The 21,322-nt window shown below is 44.1% G+C and overlaps 1 protein-coding gene across 11 annotated transcripts in view; it reads left to right on the forward strand.

Moving 5' to 3' along the window:
* ATP11C (ATPase phospholipid transporting 11C (ATP11C blood group)) overlaps positions 1–21,322 on the forward strand; it is a 122,025-nt gene that overhangs the window by 17,214 nt on the left and 83,489 nt on the right. Inside the window, exon 1 of one of the 11 annotated variants that reach the window (XM_073358411.1) lies at positions 14,406–14,471. The exons of 9 other annotated variants lie outside the window; for them this stretch is intronic. In XM_073358411.1, the coding sequence (XP_073214512.1) occupies positions 14,421–14,471 (51 nt within the window). In that variant the 5' untranslated portion in view covers positions 14,406–14,420. Of the gene's footprint in view, positions 1–14,405; positions 14,472–20,048; positions 20,105–21,322 lie in introns of those variants that run through there. One more of the 11 variants, XM_073358412.1, reaches the window with a different exon arrangement.

Genomic DNA, 21,322 nt, shown 5'->3' on the forward strand with positions numbered 1-21,322 from the left:
GGGATTGTGTGTGTGTGTGTACACCCATACATGTAGACCTATCTCCATGGCACTCCCTCCCTCCACTGCTACGTGTCTGGTTTAAGAACACGGTGAGAAGTATCTGATGTAGGAATCGTTGCAGCCAAGTATATGGTGTGCCTGCAGAAATATGGGGCTCCTGTTTCTCGTGCTCAGGCAAGTTTCCCAGTGCTGAATGTTTTTAAGCCATCGATTGGCCAATGATGAATGAATACTGACCTTGAGGCTGTAACGTTTATACCCTTTGACTATGTTAGGACAGGCATTAGAGGTGCTAAGTTACAGTAGCAGTTTTGCATCATCTTCATGTTTATCACAAAGACTTGAGAGGAGTCTTGAAAAACAATAAAACTGAAGAGCTAGTTTGCTGGTGTCTATTTATTTCTCCTTCCCTCCCTTAGGGTTCTTGAGGATCAGTCTACAGCAGGGGTTTTCAACCTTTTTCTTCCTGAACCCCTTCCTCTCCCACCCCCAACGTGTTATAAAAACTCCATGGCTGACTTGTGGCACAACAATAGGTTTTCTGCATATAAAAGCCAGGCCCGGCGTTGGGGGGTAGCAAGCAGGGCAATTGCCTGGGGCCCCACGCCATGGGGGCCCGCAAAGCTAAAGGCTTTGGCTTCAGCCCCAGGAGGCAGGGCTTGGGGCCCCGGACTTCAGCCCTGAGTGGCGGGGCTATGGCTTTCTTCCTGGGCCCAGTGAGTCTAATACTGGTCCTGCTTGCGGCCCCCAGGCTGTGCCACTAACAGGCGTGCAGTGTAGCCAAAAAAACCCGTCCACCTCCAACGAGCGGTTTTCGTTTTGTCGGCAGGAGAGCGCTCCTGCCAACAAAGTGCTGTTCATACCTGCACTTTTCATGGACAAAACATTTGTCTTTTGGGGTTGGTTGGTTGGTTGGTTTGTTTTTTAACAACTCTGAATGACAGATGTTTTGTCATTCAGTTGTCAGTGTGGACAAAGCCTTAGAAGAGACCACCGGGGCAGTAATATAAATGTATGGTGTTTTCCTGGTATGGCCAGGTGTAGATGTTTGCAGCTAGATCTTTATAAAATAAGGTGCATACGCAATGTAATGCCTTCTTTGGTGTTTGAAATTGCTGTACTTTTTGCATGCAGTTGGTATTCGAATGTGCAAATACCAAGGGCACCCAGGCCTTGCTTTATTAACTTCTCCACTTCTGTTTGTTATAACCTGCACATGCAGATCCAGTTGCAGGATTGGGGCTTTTGCATTCTTTGAAGATTAGTTTGTACATTTATTTATTTATTTCAAATTTAAAAGTGTGCTTTAGTGTGCTTTCTCTGCTTGTATCTGGGTTGTATTAAACCCCAACATAACTAACATGACTGGCATAAGGGGCACTGGATCTGATAAAACATAGGAATCCTACATAATTTAGTTTTCTCTTACAGAGTGATGTTGGATTCTATGATATTACTGCTGATGAAACCTGGGTTTGTTTGCACCAGTAAGATCTCATTCTAATTAAGTAACAACACTAAGATCTCATCCAGTCCTTGTTAATGCATTCAGATCAGCTTGTAGTTTCTGGATCCATTCCCAGTACAATATAAGAAATCCAGATGCATTAGGAAGGATTAGATTGTAATGTAACTCTGGGAAACCTAGGTGTTAAGACCGCACTGGGACTAAATCTGCTTCTGACAAACTGGCTTAGTAAAGATTTGTAGCTCTGGCTTTGTTTAAGGTGACCTGCAGAAAGAAAAGATAACATTAGCAATGTATTTTACAAAACATCTTTCCTATATTGTATTAAATACTTTCTTACCATTATAGTGACTTAATAGCTTTAAAAACATTTTGGTTTACCTTAAAATGATAATGAGTAGTTTGGCAACAGTCGGATAAATTCTGCTGTTGTACCTGTGTGATTCTCTTTGATTCCAGTGGGCTGCCTAGGAGTAATTATGAACAGAATTTGATGATGTATTTTTAATCTTGTATCTAGAGTTGTGGGAGATACCACTAACTTCCCAAAGCCAATTCATTCAGTTTTTAAAGTATTTTGAAATACTTTTGGTATAAAAGATGGTATACAAAATCAAAACCCACTGTTCGCACATAAATATGCCTAAAACTATCAGTTGGTGTGTAGGAGGATCTAAATACGGTGCATGCTGCCTTATGTTTTTGAATCTACAAAAGCTTCACAACTATTAAAATGATCTGAAGAGCAGTTCTAATTTGAAAATGACTGCAAAAATTAGTGTGTGTCCCTGTGACTCCTGGTCATGCTTGCTATGTGCAAACAAAGGTGGTATTTTATACCTGCTAGTTCAGGAAACTATGTGACCTGAAAGTCAAGGTGTGTTCTTTCTGACTTGTGCAACACCACTAGAGAGATTCTGTCCTGTTTCTGCTTTCCAATGAAGTGAGCTGTAGCTCACGAAAGCTTATGCTCATATAAATTGGTTAGTCTCTAAGGTGCCACAAGTCCTCCTTTTCTTTTTGCGAATACAGACTAACAGGGCTGTTACTCTGAAACTTTGCAAATTTAGTGGCTTCAGATTACAGAGTAACCAAACACATAATTTGGGCCTATAGTCAGAATTTTGTTTCACAAATCACTTCTTATTGTAGTGCTTGGACAGTGAAAAGGGTAGATACAGATATAATGTGGGGAAAAGAACAAAGGACACAGCTAAAGCTCTTGCTTATAGTGTTACTGGTTTTGCATTTCGGCTGGGAGTGGTTTTGAGGGTTTCTGTTCTACAAACACTGTATTGGTGTCAGCTCCGAGTTTGATCTGCACTTTGAGTGGAAATGTTTGTAGGCTTGCACTTTAAAAAATGTGTGTAAGCAACTTGCTAAGAGCTGTTAATGTTGTACTGTGGCTAACCTTTTAAAACTAGTTTGACTTTTCCAAATAGGAAATAGTGAATCAATGACAACGATGCAGTTCACGAAGACTAAATTAGAAAGGCTTAACTTCTTAAAGAGGACAAAATGAATTATGCATAGTTGCCGTTTGTGAGTGTAATATGCTAGCTATTCTTGTAGGAGGAGCTGCCTGTTACTGAATCAAAAACATTAAACTGCAGCCCAGAGGTTAAACTGTCCAAATGGATCAGTTATATTTGTGGATTTTTAAGAATGCTAGTAGCTTCAGTAAATAACTCTGCCTCATCTTTGGGCAAAAGTCCTATTTTTGTCAATGGGAGTGTGTGTGAGAAACAAGGGTACAATTTGTTCTACCAACTACCGTTGCAGCATAAAGGTTTGGTCCTGCAGGCTGATTTGGTGCAAGTATTACTTAAACAAGCCTTCCTGTTGGTAACAGTGGCGACTATTGCATGAACACAAGCTTGTAGAATTGGACCCAAATTGTGTAACTAATTTGCATCCCACTAAAACAAAGGCCACTATGGGAAGAGAACCTTTCTAAAGGCGTTTGTGTTTACTGGTCTCTCTCTTTGCTTCCTGACTCTTGCAGTGACTGTGTTCAGATGTCTAACTGCATGATGGTAATATTGTTGCCATGTGCTCTTGCAGTTCACATTCTTTCCTTGTACTGTGGCATGAGAAATAAAAATCAACAAAGCATATCTTTAGGGAACTTAATAGTAGACAGGTTAATAAGTCCAGGGTTCTCTTTGTTACTTTTGGACAGCAAAACTAGAAATTTGGTTGTCAGAAGTAACAAAAGTAAGTTTGGCTGGGCACTGATTATACTGTGTCTGCTGTTTTGGTTTAAGAAAAAACAATACAGTGCTGAGAAATGATACAGAAAATAACCATTTTATAAATAATAATCTAAAAATATTTTTGATTATCGTGCTTATATAAAGGCTCTCTGCAGTGTTAGGACAAGGCTATGTTATTCCTTGCTTGTTAGGCCAAGCAGTGATGTTACATCTCAGAGTTGTACCTCTTGGGTTAAATTTTACTTTTCATTACAATTCCACTGATGTCAAAGTGTTACTTTAATTGCCTAGTATTCCACTGTGAACTTCCACTCAGTAGCAGGCAAACTCTAACAAGTTTTGTAAAGCCAAGTTGAAAATTCACTATTGCTATTCTAGACATAGTTTGCTTTGTTGAGCAGACCATTCATTGTTGTTTGTTTTTTTTTTTTTTTCCTTCGCCTCTCCTCCCTCCAAGTGACCGTGTCAATGTTCATTTAGGTGAATGTGTTGAAATTAGACCCTGTGTCCAGAGGTTTGTCCCATTTGAATTATCTGAAAATTTAGCTCATTTTCAGTACTTCCAGAAAGATTGTTTCCCTAAACAAAACTGAATTGATGGAAATGGAACTTTCCAGTTACCAATGAAATGTTCCAGTAATTTCAGATCTTACTAGAAGGGAAGTCTGGTGTCAAGAAACTTCTGTCTTATGAATTGTGGGCCAAGAAACGCCTAGATTTCCTCGCCAGAAAGATAAGCTTCAGCAAAGCTCGTGGGAGTGTATGGAGGAAGCTGACTGTGCCATATGGATTGATTCCTCTGGTATATCTCATCAGGTAACCAGTGTCATGGTAGATCGTTTGGCCACTTCTTTTCTGAGAGGTTTCCTGACCCTTGCTCTCCTTACAGGGGAGCACATAAGACGAGAAATACCCTTGCTTTTGCTGCAGTGAAAGAAGCTCTTAGGACTGTATAGTACTGAGGCCAGTTGGTGGCAGAGGGGTGGTAATTTTCATGTCCAAAGCATTTACACATGGGAATAGTGCCGTGTGCCTAGATTGGAAGCAGCCACTAGGTTATTGCCTTTAGACTGAGGCTAACACAGTCTTTAGGCTTCCTGTGGGTGACTTTATTTTCCTCTTTGGTGCAGTCTCTGCTCTTCGGCAGCTGCTTTTCTTCAGTTTGGTGGCTTTGTCAGTTTCTGGTGAGGCAGATGAGGTCATGTGTCTTCTCTTGGGCATGGCTTACAGCTGCCTTAGCCAGCCTGATAGGAACCGGAGCCAAAAGGATTTCCTGAGGATAAACAACGGGAGGTAGAGTGCAAAATTCCTCTCTTCTGACTGAGCTACTTACAGTGTGATATTGCCCTGATACAATTGCTGATCACTAATATATTTGTGGCATAGATTCAGGACACTTCGGTAGGTCACTGCATGAGAACCCCAGTGAAACCCGTTGAGAACCAACTGGGGAAGGCGATTGATGGATGAGAGTAACTCTCTCTCTGAGGCTCACAGAAGGAAGAGGTAGGAAAACCACTGCCTTAAATTATTGCCAGGAAAACCACTGCCTTAAATTATTGCTGGGGAAATGGGATGACTGGTGGATGTTTGCTCTGTCACTGGAAGCTGAAGGCTTCCTGTCTGAACTGAAAGAGGTCATGTCCACCTGACAGATGTGAAGAATTGAGGTGTCCCCTGAAACCTAGACACTTCCCCACACTATCTAAAAAAAGAGATAAAATAAATCTTCAGAAGGAACTAGGAGACCTGTTTTTGAGAAGAAAAGCCCTGCGTCCTGGGAATAGTAGGATCGTTGAGGGGATGGGAGAACATCTGCCACTAGGTTTAGGGAGTCTGTCTTGCACCAGCGTCCCAGACATGAAGCTATGTATCGTGGCGGAGGAGATTCCATGACGTACACAAGTGAAGTTAAACCCAGCGTGAGCAAAGTTAGTCATAGCCACGTTTTGGGCCAGTAATACAAATACTGGCCTCCACAGACAGCTACTGCTGTTGCCATAAACCTGCACCAAGCATCTCTAAATCGACTCCTATAAAATAGCTCTTGCTGTACGTACAGAGGACTTTCTGGATCCTCAATGTATAGAAGTAATGAGCCAGTGGAAGAGAGCTGGGAGACTTGGATAATTTCCCTAGGCTTCCACAGGCTTATTGCATGAATTTCAGCAAGTTACTTAGGCCAACTGCCACTGACAGCCTGGCCACCAGGTGGCTGAAGGACTGGCTAGAACAACATGAATGATGTGTTGGGATCGGCACTGTCTCTGTGAGGGCTGATGGACCAATCTATCAAAGTGACTTAGGCTGACCTTTTCAAATACGTCTTAATTTGGGGTTCCCAACTTTTGAGATACCCAGGGCTGATACTGAGCACAGACAACTTGTGTGGCCTGCAGCTAGAGTTTTGGGGGCTCAGCACCTCTGAAAACTGGTTTTCACATATGTACGTGTAAATAGACATAGCTATCTTAGAATGCTGTAATTTCGGACTGACTGAGCAGTGAGGGTTCCTGGGAGGTGTGTGCATGTGTGGGGGTGGAAATGGAGAGAGGGGTGGCTGGTATCTTGTAACAGGCTGGGTTTCCCCTTCTGCTCTTTTCACTGGGCTTTGTACTGAAACTGCCTTGAAGGTTGAGACCAGCTGTGTAAAATAAAATGCTTTGCATAGCAGCTAATAGATAAGAAACTTTGGTTGCTTAACAGGGGAAATAAATGGACTATGACAAATTCGGGGCTGGGGTAGGCAGGCACAAAATACGTGGTCTCCGATAAGTGCCGACTTTGGCTGTGGAAAATTATGAAAAAAGAGTCCGTGTTTGGGGCTGAAGGGGTAGAAATGTTGTGGTTGGTGAACTAGAATGACTTTAACTAACAAGTCCATGTTTTCTGGGATGTATTTTTTTGTTTTTTTTTTCAAGCAAGAAATTAATTGCTTAAGTGCTGATTCCCTAGATCACCCTAGCCTGCTTTGGTTAATGAAGTGAGCCATGTGTTACTGCAACTATTGAAGTGTAGTACCATAATCATGCTCATTTCTCAGTTCATTCATCCCAATTTGCGCTTGCACGGGGACTTTCCCAGTCTCACAGCCCAAGGGTGAAAAGCGTCTCTTTTGTGTGTGGTGTTTTTGCAGTAAACTGAAACTTGGAACTAAATATAGCAGGGCTTGACCTGATTCTGCTTGCACTTACATGGGTGTAAATTGGGCGTGAGTCCACTGAAGCCATGGGATTGGCGCTGTTGGAGAACAGCCGTGAGGTCAGACTCGGGCCTCCTTTTCACAGACTGAAAATGCTAATGAAATAAGATAATAAAATAGCGAACTTTTGAAGCCAGCTATCTCTTCTCTTTCCCAGAAGGCAGCTGATTTGAAGCTGTAATAAAAAAACAAAACGTAACTTATGTACACCGTAGATGTAGAAACTCTACACCAATATTCCACATGAGGATGGACTACAAGCTGTCAGGAACAGTATCCCTGATGAGGCCACAGCACACCTGGTGTCTGAGCTTTGTGACTTTGTCCTCACCCACAACCATTTCAGATTTGGGGACAACTTATACCTGCAAGACAGAGGCACTGCTATGGGTACCCGCATGGCCCCACAATATGCAAACGTTTTTATGGCTGACTTAGAACAACACTTCCTCAGCTCTCATCCCCTAGCGCCCCTCCTCTGCTTGCTCTACATTGATGACATCTTCTTCATATGGACCCATGGGAAGGAGACCCTTGAAGAATTCCACCTGGATTTCAACAATTTCCACCCCACCATCAGCCTCAGCCTGGACCAGTCCACACAGGAGATCCACTTCCTGGACACTACAGTGGAAATAAGTGATGGTCACATAAACACCACCCTATATTAGAAACCTACTGACCACTATACTTCCCTACCATGCCACCAGCTTTCATCCAGACCACATCACATGATCCATTGTCTACAGCCAAGCTCTAAGATACAACCGCATTTGCTCTAGTCCCTCAGACAGAGACAAACACCAGCAAGATCTTTATCAAGCATTCTTAAAACTACAATACCCACCTGAGGAAGTGAGGAAACAGATTAACAGAGTGAGACGGGTACCCAGAAGTCACCTATTACAGGACAGGCCCAACAAGGAAAATAACACAACACCACTGGCCATCATCAGCGATCTACAGCCTATCCTGGAAAACGATCCCTCACTCTCACAGACCTTGGGAGGCAGGCCAGTCCTCGCTTACAGACAGCCCCCGAACCTGAAGCAAATACTCACCAGCAACTACACACCACATCACAGAAACACTAACCCAGGAACCAATCCCTGTAACAAACCTTGTTGCCTACTCTGTCCCCATATCTACTCTAGTGACACCATTGGAGGACCCAACTCCATGAGCCACACCATCAGGGACTCAGTCACCTGCACATCTACTAACGTTATGTATGCCCTCATGTGCCAGCAGTGCCCCTCTTCCATGTACATTGGCCAAACCGGACAATCTCTACGTAAAAGAATAAATGGACACAAATTGGACATCAGGAATGGTAACATACAAAAGCCAGTAGGAGAACAATTCAATTTCCCTGGACATTATATAACCGATTTAAAAGTAGCCATCCTTCAGCAAAAAAAACTTCAAAAACAGACTTCCAAGAGACACTGCAGAACTAAAATTCATTTGCAAATTTTAACACCATTAATTTGGGCTTGAATAGGGACTGGGAGTAGCTGGCTCATTACAAAAGCAATTTTCCCTCTCTTGGTATTGACACCTCCTCATCAGTTATTGGTAGTGGACCACATCCACCCTGATTAAATTGGACCTATCAACACTGGTTCTCCACTTGTAAGGTAACTCCCTTTTCTTCATGTATAATGTCTCCATCTGTAATTTTCACTCCCTGCATCTGAAGAAGTGGGTTTTTTTACCCACAAAAGCTTATGCCCAAATAAATCTGTTAGTCTTTAAGGTGCCATTGGACTCCTCATTGTTTTCATTGACTCAGTGGCCTTGGGATCAAGCCCTTTGATCAGGAAACAGATTACTGAGGAAAGTGCTTCTACTGCAGGTTGTCAGAGGCTCTGAAAATCAAGTCTCTCTTTACCAGCTGACTGTGACAGGTCACAACCTTGCCTCTGGGTGGTAGAAGTGTTTTTGGAGGTTTTTTTTGGTTGAAGTATGGCTACTTTCCAGGCGATGGGATATGGAGAAAACTGCTCCAGGTGATGAAACAAAGTTGGTTTCAAACCGTGTCCTGGGCAATGCAGGTAGATTAGATTCCTGTTGGTTCAAACGTAGAGAAATCAGACAGGAGCAGAGGATGGCTGTCGATGGAAGAGATTTGAGTAAAAACTGACCAGAATCCCATGCAGAATGTTTAGATTTTGTATTTTTATAGTTCAAGAACTCTAGGCTCTCAAAGAACTGGGAAGGGACTGAAAACCCAGCAGATTATTGCCATTCCAGATGAGACAAATTAGATAATTGCAAACTTGGAACTTTTTCCCCCCCCCCAAGCCACTTTGCATTCATTTTTGTTGGATCAAGTCACTGGATTTTCTTGGAAATGCTTATTGGATTTCCGAGGGAGCCTGCAAATGGCTGCAGTGGGAGATGTGAGCTGAGCATGAAGGGGGTTGGATTTTTGAAAAGGGAAGAGACCACATTAGATTTTCTTCATGACTTCTGTACATCCTTCAGGATCTCTTTAAAACCCAGCTTCAGTTCTTGTCTCTCAAGTTGTCATGTGACACCGAGCTTCATATACTGTCAACACAGCGGTCAAACTTTTTAGTTTGTGCTGCCAAAAATAAAATAAAATGCTACTTGGACTGTGATGTAAGTGTTGGGTTTCGCAAGCAAGCCAGCCAGCAGGACAGGTGAAAGAGTCCAAGTGTGTTCATTCAAAACGCCATGGCATCTATGTCAGCATGAGCAGCGTTTTCCATGTAACAGCAGGAATTAATGAAGAACATCCCAGTGTCTGCTCTGGGGACTGTGGCTGGTTTTGTGGTAACGGATGCGATGGGCTTTTGCAACACACAGCTGTCCTGACACTGCAGTTGTGGGCAGTGGTGGCAGGGTTGTTGGTGAAGAGCAGTTTCCCACTGTCGCTCTCTTTAGACTCCTCTGTTCTGTTGTCTAAAACAGAGAAGTACACTCGCAGCGCTTCCTGCTCTTGTATTGCTGGGCTGTTCAGGAGCTCCAAATGTCTTGCGTGGAAGGAGTTAAAAATACCTAGAGTTGGGCTTTGGGGAGTGTCTGCCTCAAGTGTAGTTTTTGGAATCTGCAGGGAGCTTCGGCTTCACCCCCTTTGGCTTTGAGAGCATTTGCACAGGGTGGAAGTTCTGTGCTGCTCTCTTCAGTGACGGCTCCATGCCTTGGTCTCCCTACTACGCCGTGAAGCTGCAATTCGCTCTAATTGTACGGAGCGGAAGTGAATCCTGCCCTAAATGTCATTTAGTGGCAGAAAACTCGGGTTAAAGGGGCAGCTTCCTGTCTCCACCACCCATGGAGCCCTGATGGTTTGCTTTTGGTAAGTGTTTTGGAGAAGAGCGTGTGCAATCACATGAGTTTCTGGTAACTTTTAACAACGTGCTGAGCTCCCAGTATTGGATATAATCATGAGTGCATAGAGACTGAATGTCAGTCTGGAGTTTCTGCACAGTCCCATGCATTATATGCTGTGAGATGGGGTGGTTCTAATCTTGCCTAACGCTGGAGTTCTAAATCGAACCGTAAACAATGGTTCTACAGAGGGAGACTGACCATCGTTGTCCTGAGCTGTGTCGATACCCAGGTTGTGTTATTCCTAGGTCTTTGCTCCTGGGTATTGCAGGCTTTGGAGGGCATGTGCTCATCTTCCCTGGCCGCACCATTGACAAGTACAAATCCAGAGATCCTCTCAGGTCACAGGTTTGTGCTCTGATCCCACTTGGTACATCGTGTCAGGGAAAACCCTTTTCACTCTCCTCCCCGGTTGTGGGACTTCACCGGGGCAGCATTTAAAGACGGGTCATCTCTGAAATTATTGTTCTGGGGCCATAGTAGTGAAGAGGAAGGTGGTGTTGGTGGAGGCTTCACCAGTGAAGGTCCTTACCAGGGAAAGGAGCCCATCCTCCCCACCGTCCACAGCCGCTGGTAAGTGCGAAGGATGCTGGGATCTCTCCCAGGGCACTATCCCTCGATCTTGCAGAGGAGAGGAGCATTTTCTTTTACCCTGAGCTGCCCCCATCTATGTGCTGGCTGAGACGTCTCTCTTCTTGTACTCTCCAAAGATGCTTAGTTGCTGAGGTGGGGTTGGGGGAAAGAGCTAGAATCATTTCCACCTCTGTTCTACCCCTGTTGTCTCTGAACTGGAGGGAGGAAGGAAGATCTCTGTACTCCACTTCCTCTTCCTCCTCTCTCTCTCTCCCCATCCCTTTCCAGGGCATGCTGGTGTGTGGCGTTCTTAAGCCCTGTGTGAGCCTGGAGTTCTAAAGCACTTTGGGATCCTTTGGGGTTACAGTAAGACTGTGCCCCAGTGACCCTTCCTCCCATTGGGAGACCTGAGGGCCGTTAGCCGTAGTTTCCTTTTGCGAGTCTAGTTGTCTTTGCAGCAGCTTGAATCAAAGCGCTTTGTTTGTGATTGAGAGACTATTTCCAGGCACATGGCATGGATCACTTCCACTTCAACTGCACGTATCAGGAGGGCCATCAGATGGCCGAGCCAAACCCTCAAGAAGAGGAAACACGGTCTCCCTCCAGGTCACTGTGAAGTCTCCAAAGCGTAAGGCTTGGCTCATCATTTGCGCGCTCGCTGTTGATCAGAATGCAAACTGCTCTTTGCAAATTGGATACTATTAATTTTGGCTTAAATAGAGACTGGGAGTGGCTAAGTCATTATACAAGGTAGCCTATTTCCTCTTGTTTTTTCCTACCCCCCCCCCCCCCCAGATGTTCTGGTTTAACTTGGATTTAAACTTGGAGAGTGGTCAGTTTGGATGAGCTATTACCAGCAGGAGAGTGAGTTTGTGTGTGTATGGGGGTGGGGGAGATAGGAGAAAACCTGGATTTGTGCTGGAAATGGCCCACCTTGATTTTCATGCACATTGTAGGGAGAATGGTCACTTTGGATGAGCTATTACCAGCAGGATAGTGAGTTTGTGTGTGTGGTTTTTGGGAGGGGGGTGAGGGAGTGAGAGAACCTGGATTTGTGCAGGAAATGGCCCAACCTGATGATCACTTTAGATAAGCTATTACCAGCAGGACAGTGGGGTGGGAGGAGGTATTGTTTCATATTCTCTGTGTATATATAAAGTCTGCTGCAGTTTCCACTGTATGCATCCGACTAAGTGAGCTGTAGCTCACGAAAGCTCATGCTCAAATAAATTGGTTAGTCTCGAAGGTGCCACAAGTACTCCTTTTCTTTTTGCTCTCAGTGGGTTCATCTCCCCTTCTAGAGCCTGGCGAGCAGCTGATCCTTCTTGGCAACGAGAAGGGTTGTGCTCAGTCAAGTTCTTTGTTCCAATTTTGTAGTTTGTTTTATCCCTGCCCCTCCCTTTAAGTAGTTTTGTTTTCCAAGTCGACTTTTCCTGTAATCTCAGGCTATTAAAACTATTTTTTCCCCGTGTAAAAGTCCTCCTTTCTGAAAGGAAGAACAGCCCTTCCTTAAAGCATTTATTTGAGGCAGCGTGGCCTAGTGGATAGAGCATTGGACTGGGACTCGGGAGCCCTGATTCTATTTCTGGCTCTGCCACTGGCCTGCTGGATGACCTTGGGCAAGTTGCTTCACCTTTCTGTGCCTCAGATTCTCCAGATGTACAATGGGGCCCTCCTTTGGAAAGTGTGTTGAAATCTGCTGATGAAAAGCACTGGATATTTGTTATGTTGCCTGACTTATTGCACCAACACTCTGTTCCCATTTCCTTGTACCCAGGTTGTTGTTTTAGTTAACCAATTGCATGTTATTCCAAGTCTGCAAATCTGCACGTATCTCCTCTGTTTGCAGGCTCAGTGCCTTGTTTACCGGTGTGCCTTGTTGCCTCTACAGGAGAGGGAGAGGCTATGCAGACAGTCCAAGGACTAAAGACTTGCCCAGCCATCCAGGCAGCTGAGGTGGTGTGACAGTAATGTCTCACTTTGGAGAACACTTGGGGAAAGGGTCCATCCTGTGAAAACAAGGGATAGTGGTGGGGTGGGGAGGGAAGAGCATGAGGATAATGGATGGGCCAAATTCATTCCTGGCTTTTACGCCAGTGACACTAATGGAGTTGCACCAGGGATGAAGTTGGCTGAGTGTTTTAAGCCCCTTGGTGTGTGTGTGTGTGTGTGTTTCTAAACACCCTCAAAGCACTGAGGGTTCATTAACGGCACTAAAAACCTGTTGGCAAAAACTACAGCTTTTTGGTTGGTTAGTTTTCCCTGTTTCTCAGGCCAGTCCCCCCAGCCCTGAAGAGAATCACTGATCCTTTCCTTCCTACCCCCAGTAGATCAGCCTTCTTCTTGAGCCCCCCTCAAAAAGATCAAACCCAGTGTTCCTCTCCTCCCCATGATCTTGGGGCACATTCCCTTCCCTGAGACCTCTCGCTCACCTGTTGCAGCCAGTAAGATTTCCCTCGCTCATGCCTTCTTGGATTCCCTGGCCAGAACCCTTCCCAGCCCCTGGGATCACCTGCCCTGGCTCACTGGCCTGTCTGCTGCTCCCAAAGTTCGGGTCAAGAATCCGTAGCAAGGAAAATAGATCACATCAGAAGCACAGGCTAGAGGTTAGTTAGGACTGGACAGTGGGCGGAGGAGGTGACATGAAACTTGCTCCAGGTGAAGTCTGAACCATGCAGCACTTATTGCAAGCTGTTTTCTTGGCCACAATTGAACTCCCTGCCTGATCGCCCTGGATGGGCGGCCTGTAAATGGCTGTTTACAGTTCAGCTGTATTAAGTTTCATGCACTAGCAGAAATGGACATCCCTTCCAAATAAGCCTGGAACAGTCAGACTTTTGAAGTTTTTATACCTTGAGGGTGATAAGGCCTGTTGGAATCAAGAATGACTCTCTCAAAATCTGTGGAGTAACATCAGTTTAAGGTGGTTTGAAGGAGATTGCAAACAGGCTCATAAGTTTTGCTAGCACAATGTTATTGAGATATATTTCACAATAAAAGCCATATAAAAAAGTCCTTGTTATCCTCACTCTGGGTAAGAAATATATTTTCCCTGCTATATTTTATTTATCTGTTTATTATGGTGGCGTATGATGATAACCGCATAACTAATTCTGATTGGTTCCCCCCCCCCCACCTGTGTTAAAAGAAGTTGATTCTATATAATGCTGTTTGCATTTGGTGTTACAATTGTTGCAACCTTGGCTATATTTTTCGGGCTAAAATTATATGAAGAGCATGAGCCTGAATACAGGTGAAAGGATATTTGTTTAAAACTCCAGCTTTGCTCTGCTAAAGCATTGGACTTCAACCTTTCAATTAGAATCTGCTATCAAAGCACCCCATACCCTCCAGTGAAAGTGAAAAACTTTCCAGCTTGTCCCTACTTAAATGATCCCTCCTCCTGGAAAGCATTTGGTTTAGTTGAATGCGCTTTGCGTCATACCACACTGATCTTTGCTCAGCTTTTGTGCAGAGGTTGTTTTCCTTTTGATTTTGCTAGGGTTTTTTTTAATAATTTAAAACCAGTATTTTGCTTCCCTGGATTTTCACATTTTATCAAATGCCTGTTTGATGTCAAAGCTAAATTGGTTTAAAAGCTATGGAATTCTCTATAAATCAGGAACTATGGCTGACATTATGGTCCATGTGGGTAAGAATAGTCTGTTTAGTTACTTAATTACTAAACGTTTTGTAGAAGTGTTGCAGTCAGGTATTAATTAAAATGCCACTTCTGTGAACAGTAACTGCCTGCAAACAGTCACGTAAAAACCTGCTACAAGCAGTATGATAAAAATGGGGTGATAAAATGTGGCAATAAAACAGACTCAGACAGAGAGCCATGTTTGCTGTAACGAGGAGTCCGGTGGCACCTTAAAGATGAACAGATTTATTTAGGCATAAATAAATCAATAAACCTGTTAAGTCTTTAAGGTGCCACCGGACTCGCGGTGTTCTTGTGGATACAGACTAACACAGCTACCCCCTGATACTTAGTTTGCTGTAGATGAGCTGACTTTTGAAAATTGCCAAGGAGGTTAGGGGGGCGTGTGCATGTGTGTGCGTGCGTGTTCTTTAATTGTTGATTTTTAAAAGTTTTTTTCCCCCTTCTGCATCAGTTGGTAAATGCAACAATACAAGGGTAATTAGACTAAGGGCTTGTCTGCACTTACCAGGGGATCGATGCATCGGCAGTAGACCTGCTAAATCGATTACAGATCGCTCTCCCGTCAACTCCTGTGTTCCACCTCATTGAGAAAAGTAAGGGAAGTCGACGGGAGAGCATCTCCTGTTGATGTCGCGTAGTGTGGACCCCGCGGTAGGTAGATCTAAGCTACGTCTATTTGAGTTACGCTATTCACGTAACTCAAATTGCGTGGCTTAGATAGAATTTCCCCTGGAGTGTAGACAAGGCCTAAAACTGTTCTGTTACTTCAGAAATTCGAAGCTGAATAACTTGACTTAATATTTCCTATACCTTTTGGATGTATTTAGGGTAGGTTGCAACTCCCTTCGGTTGGGGAAAAGCTTTGTATTGTTGTGTGCTCTGTAAGTATCTTCAGTTTTTAGCATATTTCACTTTCTAAAATGTCTGGGGTTTTTTTGTTCCCCCCTCCCCCCCATTAGATCCTTTTCTAGGACAGCTGTTTGTGATTACCTTGTGGAGTGAAGAGACAGCTGTGGTGAATTTAGAAGTTGTTTTGATTAGTTTAGTTGTTTCAAATATATTCCCCACGTGGTTCTTTCTGTTGCTTGGAGCCTCAGGAAAGCCGCCACTTGTTGTTTCTGTTAGAGTAACACTGGTCCCCAAACTTTGTGTGTGTGTCTGTGACGGGCCTGGGCAAGACCCCTGGAGGGTGGGGAGGGAGCACCACCTGACCCAGTCCCACTCTGCCCCCCAGTGAACGAGGGATTGAACCCGAGTCCTGGTTCAGTGCCTCCATTGGCTGACATAGGAATTGGTAATTTTCCATTTGTTATACGTGTTATCAGCAACCATACTTGATCCTTTGTCTTATGCAGGGAAAGAAACTCCACAACCCTTAAATGATTTGAAGAAAACCATAAGCCCTGACATTTTGCTCTGCTGATGTCCTCTCATAGGCTTACCAAAGGAGATGAGGGTTTGGAACTCAAAACTGGTTACTTTGTATAGTGAGTCCATTACCTCCAGTTGCTTTATGCCCGAGCTGTAATTTATTGCAAAAGCGGGCACTTGAAACACAGCAATAATCCACAAAAATATTTTAAAAGAGAAGTTTAGGAAAGGGGGAGAGAGCTGTTTAAATGCTTATCTTGATTTGTACATGATGGAAACGGTGATACATTGTAGCAATAGTGCTCTGGTGTTGTTGTAATGTATACAGCTAAGTAATACACACTCAAAGCAGTGAGGGGGGTTAGGCAAAAAGATCACATTGTTGAGTTATGCGAGTTGTGCATCTGACTTCTGTGCATGGCTTTGAAAATGTGCCTTTCACAGGTTTCAGAGTAGCAGCCGTGTTAGTCTGTATCCGCAAAAAGAAAAGGAGGACTTGTGGCATCTGAGAGACTAACAAATGTGTTAGTGTGGCACCTGAGAGACTAACACATTTGTTAGTCTCTCAGATGCCACAAGTCCTCCTTTTCTTTTTGCCTTTCACAGGGTGGATTTTGAAGGGCAGACTAACATAAAGACTCTTAGTGGAACAGCTTCAGCACACTCATGTCTTTTAAAATATCAAATGGAGAGTGAATACTTAAAATACAGTTGGTATTTGTTTCTAGGCTGATGTTTTTAAAAGGAGCCCTTTGAACTCTAAATGTAGTTTGAACTTCAAGTTTGAAAGTTGATTAGTGTGTCTGTGAGCATAGAATAAGACCTCCAGATGGATTGATAGGCTTTTTAAAATAAGCTTAGAAGACAGGATAATTGTTTGGGAACACAGCTGAAATAGATTCTAAGCTTTTGTTTTCTGTCTGACCTGTTCCTGCATTTCTTGGTCTTGTGCACCATAAGGGCTGTTGGTCTGTTGAGGTGAGGGGAATGTCCTACATTGTGAGAGTGAGACTTAAGTGACTGCTCTTCTTTCCCAGTTTCTCTTCCTTTTTCTGTCTTCACTCCCATCTCATTTTCACATATTTCTGGTCCTTCTGTTACCTCATTATTATAGGACCAGCTTGTCCCTATCTGGAGGAAAGCTGTGAGTGAATAAAAGTCTGTAGGCTTGAGCTCAAAGTTTCCTGCAAGTTTTCTCCTCAACGGAGGTGGCTTTGGGGACATGGGGAGTCCACAAAGCCACTCTAACTGTGTCTTGATCTATGGAATCACAACTCCTCTTTAATAGGAGGTGTTTGATTTGTAGAAAACAGTTACAACTATATCTACAATTGTTTGAAAATTTACATAGCTTGAGCTCCAGTTCTGTCTCCCTTGTTGACCAGGAGCAGTACCCTCTCTGGCATATGTGCTACAGCAAGTGGCAACATCTAGTGTCTGAATAATATACTGCAAGTCAGCATAGGTATCATAAGCTTATGCAATCTATTTCCAACCCCTTGTACAGAGGCTGAAGCTGTCCAAATGGCATTGTAATAGCCAAAGGAGGAGGCTGGGGTAATTTGAGACCTCCCACGTTGTACATGTATGTTGGCCTAATAACTCCTAATCCTCCAGCCCCGTTTGCACAACACTTGTGAAAGAGCTTTTGCTTTATCAGAACCTGATTTAAAAACCTCTAATACCCTCAAAACCCACTGAGCATCGGCTTTATGTGGAGCCCTGCAGCTCTGGGTTGGGGTGGTCCTGATCCCCAGCAGCTCAACTGTGAGTGCAGCTTTGTTGGAAGGTCTACAGGTAGCAGCATAAGTCACAGTAGAGACTAATTGAATGTGGAGTGAGTGCTGGTGGTGGCCCTGAAACATCTCAAGAGGGATCCCTTGGAGTGGGGGTCATCCTCAAGTGAAGCAGGTAGGGTGCTTGATCTTCCTCACTTGCCAAGACGCCCTTTCCCCTTGGTCAGTGGTGAGGTTCCATGGATCTCGGGGCATCCACAGATTGCTGGAACCCTTGTACGGAGGGCCAGTACATCTGCACAGCCAGTGTCTTCCGATCCTCCTGGCATCCAAGCATTAACAGGACCTCTGCATGCACTCCCTGTTGGGCAGGTGTTTCCAGCAGGCAGGGAGAGAATGCATGCAATATCATGTTAACAGACAGCATAATCTTCTACCCTAAGCTTTTTGCGGGAATGATGAAGTGACCACCCCCAGACTCATCTCTCCCCCTCCCCCACACAATCCGGGCTTCCATGCTCTTTAGATAAAAATACATTTGATCTGCCACTGCTTACCTGTGCAAGATAAATCTGAAAAATATTCAGGAGGTCCTGTTCCCTGACCTCTCCTGCAAATACCCAGCCACTTACAGAGGAGAGTGATAATGCAGCCAGTGGAAAAATCTAATTGTGTGATTCATCTCCTCTGTGGAGGAGCCTTGTGCCATGGGAAGCTGTGACATTTCTTATAGTAACTCCCATGCTGATTACTAGCCTTTCATACATGGAAAAAACAGGTAGATCCACCAGACAATGAGACTGACGCTTGACTCATAGATAAGCAATGTATTTTCTTTTTGGTTTTTATAGCAAAATCTAAATCTTGATTAAATACAGTAGAAAAATCCCTAAATCCTCTCTCTCGCTCTCTCTCTGCTAATATACACATATTAATGTGTATATTACACACAAAAACAGCAGCCTCTGCTTTTAAATTGCTGAGAACACTGTAGTTAAGGTCTCCTTAAGCCTTCACAACCAATTAGTCAGTAACCTGTTAATATGGTTTGTAAAATAATGAAGTATTTAGTGCCATTGTCAAAATAGCAGCTTTCATTTACACAGCAAAATGAACAAATAACTTTTGTTAGTTACATAGAAGATTTTGTATGTGCATTCGCTTACATGTTAACTGGAAAATCAGAATAATTTGCAGTGGGTTGCCCAACTGTTTGTAAAAACAACGCGGAGTCCTTGTGGCACCTTAGAGACTAACAAATTTATTTGGGCATAAGCTTTCGTGGGCTAGAACCCACTTCATCAGATGCATGGAGTGGAAAAATGTAGGAGCAGGTATAAATACATGAAAATATGTGAATTGCCTTACCAAGCGTGAGGTTAGTCTAACGAGACAATTCAATTGACAGCAGGATACCAAGGGAGGAAAAATGACTTTTGAATGGTAATGAGAGTGGCCTATTTCAGACAGTTGACAAGAAGGTATGAGTAACAGTGGGGGGAAATTAGTATTGGGGAAATTAGGTTTAGCTTTTGTAATGACCCAGCCACTCCCAGTCTTTATTCAGGCCTAATCTGATGGTGTCCAGTTTGCAAATTAATTACAGTTCTGCAGTTTCACATTGGAGTCTGTTTTTAAAGGTTTTTTGTTGAAGAATTGCCACTTTTAGGTCTGTTATTGAGTGACCAGGGAGATTGAAATGTTCTCCTACTGGCTTTTGAATGTTATGATTCCTGTTGTCAGATTTGTGTCCATTTATTCTTTTACACTCTGTGCGTGTCTTTATTGGTGTTGACATACTATATTGTCAGGTGCCTTGGAATTTCGTGGGATAGAGTGAGGTTTTTAGTGCAGAAGATCACCAGAAAGTGGGCAAAGCAGGACAAGCCAGGCTGGGAAGAGAAGGCTGGTTGGACCACATAATGGCAGAGCTTTATGGCATTCTCCTTGTGGCATTCTCTGCCCAGATCTCTGGGGTGCAGCAGGTTAGTCAGGGGGTTTATGCTTATACTAGCTGTTGCAATTGAAAAAATTGAGGAGGAAAAATCAAAGCAGAATTGAAAAACTCAATACTGACACTAATGCAGACTGGTGAAGAAGAGGCAGACCTGTCTAACTGGTAGACATGGTCTTTGTTATAACTAGAGAATTGTGTGCTTCGTACGTTATTCCTTCTTCAAACAAGGAAGGGCTATGCTTATGGAGTGAACCTCGTATGTTTCATAAAAATGTTAGTGGGATTTTTCCTTTTTTTTCATTGTTTCTTTTTCTGATTGGGGAAGTTTGCAACATCCTGGTTAGAGTTCCCTGAGTGCATTTCTGGCAGTGCAGGAAGCTTTCATTTCCTCTCTCTTGAACTAAAGAGATGATAGCAAACCATATTTGGCTCTAGTCTGCTCCCTCTTGGAGCCTTTAAAGAGACTGTGGGACTTGCTTCCTAGTGTCCAGCATTCTTCTTCAGTTTTAGAAGGCATTGTGTGAATGGCTCTGCCTCTCACTCCAGGATCTCAGGTTTGTGGTGCTTGCTGTTGCCTCGTCAGTACAACAGACTTGTCTGTGGCCTTGCTTTCTTCTCTAGTTTCAGTGCAGTAATCTTCACTTCCTGGCTTCTCTCTCATTCTCATGCTCTGCAGTCCAGAGAGGTCTGACAGCCACAGCTCTTGCTAGAGGTGACAGTGCTGCATTGCACGTGGATAGCTGGTGACCTGCTTGAGGATGGAATGTACTACGTAACCGTAGAGATACTGGCTGCAGTTGTTGGCTTTTGCAAAAATGAAGGCGCTATATTGATCGTTCTGTAACTGCTCTCTAGGCTCGGAAGCCAGGCTTGGGGCGTGTGTGCTGCTCTTGGTATTTTTTGGAGCCCGTTTCACTCAGCTCTTTTCTTCACAGAAAGGCAGCCTGTATTGTTAGTTCATCTTGATCATTTAAGCTGCATTCCAGCAGAGGTGTGTGGGCACATCTGCCCGTGTGAAAACCCACCTTTTCGAACTCCCGTGGATCCAGTTACAAGTAAGTTTTCATAGGTAGGGCAAAATCTCCCCCTCTGCTAGCATGGGGAGGGGCAACTTGAGGAGCTGAGCAGGAGACTCCCAGAGCAGCTCTCTGACGTCCTGGCCTTACCCTGACCCCATGTGTGGTTTCGGAGGTGGGGAGTAAGTGGGGTGAGCATGAGAGGGATCGCTGGTCTCTGAGACATACTTCATCCGCGCTGCTCAGTGTGCATGGCTTTGGCTTTTACGTTAAATAAGAACGGCCATACACAATCAGACCAACGGTCCATCTAGCCTAGTATCCTGTCTTCCGACAGTGGCCAGTACCAGATGCTTCCAAGGGAATGAACAGAACAGGGCAATCTGTCGAGTGAGCCATCATCACATGTCATCCAGTCCCGGCATCTGGACTAAATGACACGGAGCTTGGAGGCACCCAGAGCACGGGGTTGCATCCCTGACCATCTTGGCTAATAGCCATTGATGCTGCAAGCTTTCCTCAGATCCTAGCTAATGCTGGACACCGCTAATCTAGCGTGAGTTTTCCAAGTGCCTTTTCTGCGTCTGGAATTTGTGTGTGGTTTGAGAAGCGTTTCCTGCAGCAGGGGCTTTTGAGCTGAGTGGAATGTTAGGCCATGAAGCCAGAGCGTGTTAGCTATGTACCGGTGCAGCAGCAGAGAGCGTGTTTGCCAGCCATTCGGCGCATGCTCAACGTATCGCACTGTTGGGTTGAGTT

This window comes from Lepidochelys kempii, chromosome 9, assembly GCF_965140265.1.
Source record: "Lepidochelys kempii isolate rLepKem1 chromosome 9, rLepKem1.hap2, whole genome shotgun sequence".
Lineage (NCBI taxonomy): Eukaryota > Metazoa > Chordata > Testudines > Cheloniidae > Lepidochelys > Lepidochelys kempii.